Raw genomic sequence first — 11661 nt, 5'->3', positions numbered from 1 at the left:
GATTTTGATGAGGGTGGGAAAAGGGGAAGAGGGAGGGAGGAATGAAAAGAAAAATTAAAGGGTCATGAAAATCTACTACATTTTATAATGTTAAATTAAACAAACAAACAAACAAACAAACAGTACCTGAGACTGGGTAATTTATAGTGAACACAAATTTATATAAAATGCTTAAACAGGGCTGGCATACACCAAGTGTTGTTCCTTTTAAGGACTATATTAGTATCTTTGAATTCGTTTTCTAGCTCTAAAATTTTTTAAAGCTTTAATTTATTTTTTCATTGTATGTGTTTATTGGGTACAGATTGTTGTTTCAATTCATGCATATATGGTATAATGATCTAATCAGCATGTTTCTGGTCCAGAGTCATATTGAAACAACTATGTGTCTACTTTTCACTCTGTTTGAGAAATATTCACTGAGCATACACTCCTGATCAAGAACTGTACTAGGCATCATGGTTGCAAAGAAGGATGAGCTATAGTTCTGAAATTCCAATCTCCATATTGTGTAAAAGTAAAATAATTCAGTAAGGTCAGTGGGTCTGAAATAAAAGTGAAAGAATGAGAAGGAAGGAAATCTTTGATTTAGTTTTATTCACATAACCTCAGAAAACATCTTTATAAATGAGTTATCAGGGAAATATTTCTAACATAGTTAAAGCCTCATCACTTCTGAGGATTTATATTAAACATGTAAGATTTCATTTATTTAAAAAAAACCCCAAAATTATTACTAAAAGTAACAGAGAAAATGGCAGGTTTTCTTATAAAAATTTAAAAGTACTGGTTAGAAAGTGAGAAGTGTGATCCAATATATAACTTTATAAACAATATCTAAAGCAGGAGATAACCCAAAGGAAAATTCAAGGAAAGAATTGCTTTGTAGATGTAGACAAAATATTGGATGGAGGATACCAGGCTTTCTGGCCCTTAGTATTGCATATAATGTTATTCATGAGAGTCCTGCAATGGCCCTTTATTAAGAACTTTGCTGTGGAGTCTCCTCAGAGCCCCTTTATGTCCCTGTTCCTCAGACTGTAGATGAAGGGGTTCAGCATGGGGGTGACCACGGTGTACATCACCGAGGACATCAGACTTGCACTAGAGGACAGTGTGGCCACAGAACTGAGGTAGACCACAAGGCTTGTGCTGTAGAGCAAGAAAACCACCAAATGATGAGACCCACTGGTGTAAGTGGCTGATGCAATTCTCATGATGGAGAAGAAAATCTGAGAATAAGACAAGAGGATCCCAGACAGAGGAAAAACACCTAAGACAATGGACAAAAAGGATATCACTATGGTATTGATGCGTGTGTCAGAACTGGTGGACTTCAGGACTTTGGGAAAGTTAAAAAAAAAGCTTGGGATGTCCAGGTTTGTGCAGAAGGACAGCCTCAAAGTGGTCAAGGTCTCAAGCAGGGAGCCCAGGGCACTCATGATCCAGAACCCCAGAGACAGCAGCCCACAGAACCGGGTGTTCATGATGACCATGGAGTTCAGAGGGTGACCGATGGCCACAAAGCAGTTGTCGACCATCACTGTCAGGATTAATCTGTCCAGATATCCAAACACAATGAAAAATTATATCTGGCTGAGGCAGCCTGCAATGCTGATAAATTTGCTCAGTGTCTGCACATGCACCAGCATGTTTGGGATGGTTGTGGAGGTGAAACAGATGTCAGGAAAGGACAGGTAGGAGAGGAATACGTACATGGGGTGTGCACTTGGGAGTCTGAGATGCTGGCCAGGATGATAAGTAGGTTCCCGAGCACTGTGACCAGGTACATGGAGAGGAACAGGCCAAAGAAGAGGGACTGCTGGTCGGAGTTCCCTGTGAATCCCAGGAGGAGAAAGTTCTTATTTCCTGTTTGTTTTCCTTCTTCCAATGGGCTGCTGGCTTTGCTCAGAGGGAGGGAAAAAAGGCAACACAAAACTCACTCCAAATAAACATTCTCTAGAATGAGAGCAATATCCTTTATTTAAACCCAGGGGACTCAAGAAGTCCCTCATTTCGCTAACCATTGAATTCTATTTTGGAGAAGTTGTAGCTACTATCACTACCTGGAAATATTGTCTCTAGGTCAGTGGTCTCAAATTGTGGTCCCTGGAACAGCAACATCAGATCACCTGGGAAGTTGTTAGAAATGTGTACTGTCAGGCACTGGTGTATGCAGCTGGCACTCTGTGATTTAACAAGCCCATTTGGGAATTCTGATGCGCACACACAGTTTGAACACCACTGTTGCAGTTCCCACATTCCTAAGCAGTGCTCCCTTCCCCAGCATTCTTGGGGGCTGCTCTTGCCCTTTCTGCCTAATGCATGGTGGAAAGAAAATTCCCTAATTCTAGTGAGATTTTTCAGTCATTGGAAGGCTCTTTTTGTCATTGTGCTTCCTCTCTGTAATTTATACTCATTAAATCTTCTGGACCTTGGGGGCTGCTTCTGCTAAAAATTATTAACAAGTACTGTTATTATGAATCACTGTTTACATTTGAGTTTTGTTACCAACTTATTTATATACATTTAACAATAATGACATTTGTCAGTGTGGAAGTCCTAGAGTTTTTAAATATAGCAGTGAATCTTCTGTACATTTTTCATGTTCTGATTCTCATCAGATCATAATATTCCACCCAATGGAAATGGCTATTTAAAAGTTGCACATTTTTGGATATTTACTTTTTTCTAAGATTTTTAATAAAAAATACAGTTTAGTTTAAATTTAATTCTGCATATTTTTTCTTTAAGGATAATCTGTAAATGGTCTCTCTGTTATTAAAAATTAAGGTATGTCCTTATTCACATTCTTGAAATTGAACATCTGTGACAAAACTTTAAGTAGGCTGTCAAATCTTTGTTTTATATGTTTAATTGTCTAGCCTCATAATATACTTAATCATTGAGTAGAGCAATTCACCCAGTATTAACTCTGACTTGCATAATATTATTCCTCTTCCTGTTTATTCTCTCAGGTGAACTATAGAGTCATCTATCCCCATTACACAAAAAATAGCATTAGAATTTTATTGGAGATTCCATTACAATAATAAATTAATTTGGAAAATATGGACATGTTGATTATGTTCAGATTCCCATTCAAGTAACAGGTATTTTCCTCTAGATATTTCAATTCTATATGAGTAACTTTCCTGCAGGTTTTTTAAAAATGTGGATTATGCTCATTTCTTCATAGCAGTATTTTAATTTATCTTATGTTTAATGTTATTACAAATGGTATTCCTCAATAGTATCTCTGTTATTGCTATTATATGGAAAGCTTTTGATTTTTATGTATTGATGAGGTGTTATGTTACTTTTCTGGTGTTTCTTATTAATTTTCTAATTTAGTATCTATCTACTTTGTCAGAATAATATTAATTAATAACACCCATTTTTCTTCTATGTCTTATTGCATTAGTTTGAAATTTCAAACTCCTGTTAAAATTTATGATATATGATATGCTGGAATTCTTATTTTTTCCCCCAAGGGAATAATCCTAGAGTTTTGTAATTTAATAGTATACTTATCATGATTAAAATACATAATTTTTTTTTATCATGTTAACTTGTATCATTTATTTCTGGATGCTTTAGAGGGGTTTTTTTTTTTTTTAAATAGAATGAATAAGTGTCCACTACTACAGAGAAAAAGTAATGTTAAATCTTATCTCCATATTTAAAAGTAAATTTCAAACATTAAATATAGAACAAGGGACTACATAAGGTATCTATAAATTTATGCATGATATGTATAACCTTTGAAATTAAAAATTCTTTCCAAATTAAAAGTCTTCGGTAGAAATAACAGAAAAAAAGATCAGTAATTGGAACCATAAACTAAACTTCTGAATTAAAATTAGTTCCATGCAGAAAATTAGAATTTAAAAATAATCTAGTTGGGTGATAAAAGTTAATAACTTTAATCTCTAAAACATTAAGAATAAATCATAGAGAGATTAATGTCTTACTGAGAAAAAGGCACAGAAATATTAAAGATCCATATGAGGAAAAGTAAAAAGCGTTTTTAAAAATTTCCATTCCTACTATTATTCTAAGAAAGCAAAATTAAAATGAAGATACCCTTTTCAATGAGGGATTTAAGATGTCTTTTTTGAAAATTAAAAATGCAAAATACCATCACGGGGAAAGAGAAACAACATTTCAGATACAGCTATTAAAAGGTCTTTGGTCTCCTTCTCCGGGCTGGAGAAATTAAGTCAACGTATAGATCTTTTATAATTACACACATATTTGCACAGGAATAATTATGTTCAACAAGGTACACCAAATATGAATAGGGATCAACTTTGAGTGATAACATTAAAGGTGATTTTTAGATTCATTTTCTAGTATATTTTTCAATAATTGCAAGTGAATAGCTACGTACTCTATCCTCAAGAAACAGAAATTTCAAAATTTGAAGGTATCGATAATAAAAAGTTTACAAATCAAACTTAGTTAAAGCAGAAATTAGCAGGTAAAGAAAAAAGATACATGCGCTAAAAAGAAGGAAACTAGAACTGAAAAACAAATTTCAGAGCTAATTCTTTAGCATACACAAATGAAGAGACAAAAATAGACAGAAGTCTAAGGGAAGGGATATAATAAAAGAAAGAAAGAATACTAGTACCTAGATTTAAGAATGACATAAATGCACACAGAGATAAGTGCTGAATTTCCCTACATGATATTACTTATAACTTCATGTAAAAAGCATTAATATCTCCAAAAATAAGCTTATTTCTGAGAAAATATGTGTCTAAATTTCATTCAGGTTGGAGGATAACACATCAATAACCAAGGAAGAAATTAAATGAACAGCAAAACTTACCTCCAGAAATGCACGGGTGGAGCCCTGTGCCAGGAGCAATAGCAGAATTCCCCTTTAAGTATTAAAGAAGAAAATTAAGTTTATCATCAGTAATTGTTTATTAGTGCCCTGGAACTTCCAATCAATCCAACAAAAGGAGAAAAAGAAATGAAACATTAGAGTTGAAAAGTCAACGTATCATTGTTTTCTGATGATGGCTGCAGGTGGTGAATTGGTGGTCTGTGAACTATTGTGTCTGAGCATTGTAGTAAGACAGTTGATACAAAACAAATACAGAAAAAGCAGTAGCCATTTAAAAGTGGCATTCAGTGGCATATAGTACATTCAGAATGTTTTGCAACAATTGCATCTATCTCGTTCTAAACATTTTCATCACTATGAGACCTCTGTCCTCTTTGCAACTTCTCTGTAAATTTAAATTATTCAAAAATAAAATTAACAGAAATGTGGGTACAAGGGAAAAAGGATAACATTCCTATGCACAGTTGAGTCTCTTAGAAAATGGATTTGGGTCATTTCAAATATCAACAAAAATTTAACCCCCTGGAACAGGGGCTAGAAACTTGTAAATACTCAATGAATGAGAGTAATAATAGCTAAAATTTATTATGGAACTCTGTATGTCACACACTTGTGTTATGCTTTATATACCTTAGATTATATTATCATTATCACTTTTTTTTGGTTTAACAAATAAAATGTGTATACAGCAATGCAGTGATAATAATTAACATGAAAAGGTGTCCACTTGCTATTAGAGCCTATTAAAAACTTCCTACACAAGATCTCCTTTAATGACATCCTAACATTAGTTCTGTGGAGTGGATAACACTATTATCCTTATTTTACAAATATGAAAATGGAGCCAAAGAAATTTGAAGTAAGCTAATGTCAGAAGATATATGAAGTAGGCTTGCAAGTTTTTGCTACATGGACCTCAGGAAATGTATTTTTAGTGAATGAATGAGTGGATGAGTAAGATATTTTAGATAAAATAATACAGGAACATATTTGACAGAGAAGAACAGAAGCAATTGTAATGACTACAGAAAGTGATTAAGATGATTGGGTACAAACTTTTGAGAGATGCTGTGGGCTAAGAGAATGTGTGTTTCTATTATGAATGTAAGAAATCCTCAGAATTGGGTTCCAGAAGAGAGAAAAAGCAAGATAAGAGGAAGCTGAAGAGAAGAGAAGTTGAGAGGGACACAGGAATCGATTGCATAGAGTACTTTGAGTGGATGGACTGTCATCAACACATTATCACCACTTTGGCACCAAAGTTCATTCTGTTTTTAGCTCTGCCTGCCTCAACACCAGTTTCTCACACCAGGTGCTCCAATGGTGTTGCTGAACCTCGAGCTCCCTGGGTCCTTTCTTCTCTGGGTGATGGGAGCAGCATCAGGCATAAGTCCTCTGCAAGGGACCAGTTGACCTCTCTCCTTTCTGTGACAGTTGAGAGGCAGGGAAGTGGGGTAAGAGGAGTTATTTACTATTTCTGGGGCCTCAGAGGTTGAATTCTCATGAATGCTCATTAAATCAATTGTTCTCTTAGCAGTTTGGTGTCCATGAGTGAGGCAGCCCAATTCAAAGGAAACTTATCTTCTACCAGTATTGTATCCTTGGAAACCAAAGCGTGTATCCATCTCCCTGGGGCTTTTTGCTCTTTTCTCCCTGGGTCTGACCTACATCATGCCTGGTCCTACTCTGTCAGCATTTTCTAAAAGTTTGAGCTTTTGTTTGTTAGTTTGGTCTGTCAAAGGCATGAGCTGGTACATTTTTAAAGACCATTTGAGTCCCAAGCATATTAACTTACAGTTGTGGACAGGGACTGCACATAATTAAAAACAAAACTATTTCAATAACATTGCCACAACTTCTATTCTTACTACTGAAGGTACAGCATATTCATGTCTTTTGCAATGTGACTGTGAAGCTGCTCACGATGAGAAATAGAGTCTGTTTTTCCACCTTTCAATCTTGGCTGGACTTAGAAATTTTAGGCACCTTGACCCATAGGATGTCATGGAAGTGACAGTGTGCCTGAAGTACTATGTGCCAGAAAATAGAATAAGTACAGTGGACACTGAGCAATAAGAGAACAGGATTGAAATGGGACCATAAAATCCCACGACCGGCATTCAACACACTAGTATGTTAAAGTCTTCATTATCAGAAAGAGAATTCAAGGTAGTGATATTGAAGTGAATGATAGACACAAAGGTGAGAAGATGTGGTGTCAGAAATTCTTCTACAATAGAACTTTCTAAATGGTCTTAGTAGATAAGTATAGTTTATTCCATAAAACTGGTATAATTCTTTACTGTGTGAGACACATAAGAATTTCCAAATTGTTTCTGATCCAATGTCGGGAATTAAATTGCGAGAGCAGAAAAATGATGATGGGAAAGGATGTTGTATATTTGACAGAGAAGAAAGCTTAATGAAGGAAAATTATGTACATTTTACAAAGCAATCGAAATCAAAGAAATTGAAATTCCTGGATATAAGAAAAGGAGCAAGTCATATACCCATGATCTAATTAAACAAGAGCAATTTTCGGCATTAAGGCTTTAATTCCTACAATCAGGTGCACATCTTTAGCAACAGGACAATTGGCTCTTTCTTAGTTTCTTTCCCAAAGAATCCTTCAGTGTCCTTTTTATGTCTTTATTCCTCAGACTGTAGATGAAGGGGTTCAGCATGGGTGTGACCACAGTGTACATAACTGAGGCTGTAGCGCTTGAGAGTGAATTGTGTGCAGCAGCAGCACTAAGGTACACACCTAGGATCGTACAATAAAATAAGGAGACAACTGAGAGGTGAGACACACAGGTGGAAAATGCTTTATACTTCCCCTGAGCTGATGAAATTCTGCATATGGAGGAAACTATCTTGGAGTAGGAGTAAAGGATACCAGCAAGGGATCCCCCACCCAGCAGTGCTGCTGCAAAGTACATCACCAGGTCATTAAGAAAGGTGTCAGAACAGGCAAGATGGACCACCTCATTGAGTTCACAGAAAAAGTGGGGGATTTCCAAGCGTGTACAGAAGGACAGCCGCATCACCATTAAAGTATGTAACAGGGATTGCAGGACACTCGTCATCCAGGACACCAGAACCAGCAACACACAGAGCCAGGGGCTCATGATGACTTTGTAGTGTAGGGGGTGACAGATGGCCACAAACCGGTCATAGGCCATCACAGTCAGCAGGAAGCTCTCCAATCCTACAAAGTGTGTGAAAAAGAACATCTGGGTGATGCAGACTGTGTAGGTTATGACTTTGCTCTGTGTCTGCATATTCACCAGCATCTTTGGGATAGTGGTGGAGGTGAAACAGATGTCTATGAAGGACAGGTTGGAGAGGAAGAAGTACATGGGTGTGTGCAGGTGGGAGTCTGAGATAATGGCCAGGATGATGAGCAGGTTTCCAAACAAGGTGACCAGGAACATGGACAGGAACAGCCCAAAGAGGATGGGTTGCAATTCTGGTTCCTCAAAAAATCCCAGAAGAAGAAATACTGAAGTTTGTGTATAATTCTCTGGTTTCATGTGGTGGATGTGACTGCCAAAAGAAAAAAAGAAAAAAGAAAAATAAAAAGGAAAGAAAAAAGGAAAGAAGAAAGAGAGAGAGAAAAAGAACTTGAATCAAACATGCGTTATGAACCTATCAGAAATGCTATCATTTATATTCTACAGATAGGACACTAATTCCTGTATTTTTCTATCCATCTGGTCCCCTTTAAATGATTCCTAATCCTATGTCTGATTAGGAATTCCAGTTACATGTTTACCTTTTTCCCAAGAGGTCATGTATTTAAAAATTTTAGTAAGTAATTCTTTCAATCATTTGAGAAATGCTCATTGGATGTTTTCCATGTTCCAGGCACTGTAAACTACGACTGGACAGTATAGAACAATAAAAATTTCAACAGTAAAATATGTAGAAGGAATGCAAGCAAATAGGAAATATCATATATTATTCAGATGATCATAAGTGCTATAAAGAGAAAGAAAGAAGGTAAAAAGAGAGAGTGGATGGAAGTGTGAGTTTTGACTGTGCATTCAGGAAAGATGAGCAGACAAGGTGACATCTGAACAAATACCTCAAGGAAGACAAGACAGGAGCCAAAAGGATATTTGGGAATGAGTGTACCCAGCAGGAGGAATGTGCAGTGGAAACACCTGTAGGAAGATGATTTTTCAGATGTCTGAGGCCCACAAGGAAGCCTGTGTGGCAGGGGAAGAGAAGAGCTGATTGATGGGAGATAGTGTCAGAGAATGTTGAAGAACGAGGTGGCCTCATTGCTGTTGAAGTTGAAAGACACAGAAGGCCCCTCGCTCCAGATGTTGTTGTATTTACACTGTAATAAATTGGCTTAGAATGTGCTCTTGAATTTAAATGCATTTGCTCTTTATGTCCATAAGTTGCCTTGAGTTCTGGCCTCTGTATTATGAGTCACATTTTGGAGGACTTTGAGCCCAGGCCCCCTTGCTCTGAAACCTCCCCTCATCCCTAAAGTGACACACACATGCACACACAAACACACACACACATACTCAGAATACACATACACAGAGCATGAATACACATAAAGCAAATTTTGACTTCTAGGGACATGTTAACACCATATTTTTCTGACCTCCAGTAATCTATTAGAGAGGAATTGATACCAGGCATGTGTTCATTTTCAAGTTATCTTTCCATTTTGATATGGCTACATTCTGCCCTCTATTTTAAGAAATATATATAAAAAATCTGTTTCATCAACACAGGGAAGGGAATTAAATAGACCTGATGGGGAAAAATATCTAATATCCTCAGGTGGTTTCGGAGAGACTGTGAAAAAGGCAAAGCTTCCTTGGTTATGTCCACATCCAAATAGCTTTATATCCCTTTCATACCCAGAAAAAATAATAAAACAGAAAAACATGTTTGTCTAAAAAACAAATGTAATGCTATCTTTTTGGTGTCACAAACTTTGCAGATAAAACAATCATACAGAGAGAATGAACAAAGGGAATAAACTAATGTATCATGAAAGGAAATATAAGAACACAACAAAATTTGGCCATTTAGTATATAAAATGGTAGAAGACCATTTGTTATTCTGCCTATTCCACCTTCATTCTGACAATTGGTTTTTGTGTGGTCTGATTGTGTCTAAGGCTGCCCATTCCTCCTTTTCTTTTGTGGAAATCTATTCTTCAGTATTCTTAGGTTTTGATATTTGGTATATATTTTGTAACACATCCCATGGCACATTCTATTCCTGGTTCTGGTCTTCATGCATCTTGCAAAGCCTCCCTGATGTTACTCTGTAAAATCCTGCACAGACCATGACAGTCCTATTCTTTTACACTGAAAAAACATTTTGCATATAATTCATCCCCGGTGGCACTGCACTATGCCCACATTTATTTCATTGTGCTCTGTCTTCATCATTATAATGCAAGATCTAACTGACCAGGATTTCACCAGCTCTGTCCATCTTTTTGTTTTCACAAAGGTACCTGGATACATGTGCATTATATAGAAGCAAATGTTAAGAAAAAGAGAAGTTGTGAGATAAAAAAAAAAAAAATGGCAGGAGATTAACACTGGGTCGTTTCAAATTAATGGCATTAACCAAAAAGAAAGGTTCATCAATAACTAAAGCAAAGAAATAAAAAAGCAATATTTTAATGATTTCAACATGGATTAACAATTCAATTTGCAAAAACCTATGCATAAGAGAATATATCCTACAATTGAGTTAGAATCATCTATCATCTAATCTTACAATTTATCTTATATAAAGATATATGGATCAAATATGTTTATGAAATATAAAGATGATCTTTAGCATAAGGATGAAGAAGAATGCCTTTCAATTGGTGGCTGAAGGAAATTTAAATAGTAGAAATAGATTTAATCACAAAAGGAAGAAAGGCAGATTAAAGAGTAACAGAGATGTAAAAATACGTTGGAAATACATAGAGAAGGTGATTTATTTACTCAAATACTGCAGATGTACTTTGTACATTTAAAAGCAATGAGGAAAATAAAATATGACTGAAGGATAAATTTGAGCACACAAAATTACAAACTTTTATATATTCTTCAGATAACCCACAAAAGAAGTAGATAGTACACAGCAAATGTGGTGAAAACTGAAATTCTATTCTTTATTTTTTTGCATCTCACATTTAGTTCTTTCTTCTATAAAAAATGTATGATTGGCACGTGATAATTAAACATATTTATGGAGTGCAAGGTGATGTTTCCATACATGTACATATTGTGTAATGATCAAATCTGGGTGATTAGCATTTCCCTCAGCTTGAACATTTATCCTTTCTTTGTTATGACAACATTCAAAAACCTCTCTTTTAGTTATTTTGAAATATGTAATATCTTATTGCTAACTATAACCATCCTACTATGCAACAGAACATCAGAAATTACTCCTTCTATCTAATTGTAAATCATGGGTCACCATTTAGTACCCATTGACCAATCCAATTCTTATATCTGAAAAAGGCAATCAAAAACAGAAATAACATCATAACACAAAAGCAAAGAAGTGACACAGACAATTTTGAATAGACAAAGTAAATATCTAACAAGTCTATAAATATATTCAGACTCAGCAGTAAGGAAATATTTGCAAGTAAAGCTCATTAGTATACTTCTTTTTTAAAAAAAACATATTAAGTGACTTTAAAAAATCCCCATATCTAGCGTAAGGGTAGATAACTGCAAAAATATGTGCCTCATTAACTGTTGTTACAAGGTAGTATTTGTTAGGAATCCATTGTCCAGGATCTTTCTCATCAGTA

General features: G+C 35.6%; 1 protein-coding gene and 1 pseudogene across 1 annotated transcript; both read right to left on the bottom strand.

The window, feature by feature from the left end:
• Positions 1–1007: 1007 nt before the first annotated feature.
• LOC134387635 (olfactory receptor 7C2-like) lies at positions 1008–6246 on the bottom strand (annotated as a pseudogene).
• A 1191-nt stretch (positions 6247–7437) lies between these two features.
• On the bottom strand, positions 7438–8391 carry LOC134387634 (olfactory receptor 7A17-like). The gene has a single exon (XM_063110044.1). It carries the CDS (start codon positions 8389–8391, stop codon positions 7438–7440), a length of 954 nt encoding a protein of 317 aa, XP_062966114.1.
• Positions 8392–11661: the final 3270 nt, after the last annotated feature.

The sequence above is a fragment of the Cynocephalus volans genome, chromosome 10 (genome assembly GCF_027409185.1).
Source record: "Cynocephalus volans isolate mCynVol1 chromosome 10, mCynVol1.pri, whole genome shotgun sequence".
Lineage (NCBI taxonomy): Eukaryota > Metazoa > Chordata > Mammalia > Dermoptera > Cynocephalidae > Cynocephalus > Cynocephalus volans.
The sequence above is the reverse complement of the archived record's forward strand: the minus strand, read 5'-3'. Positions and strand labels throughout refer to the sequence as shown.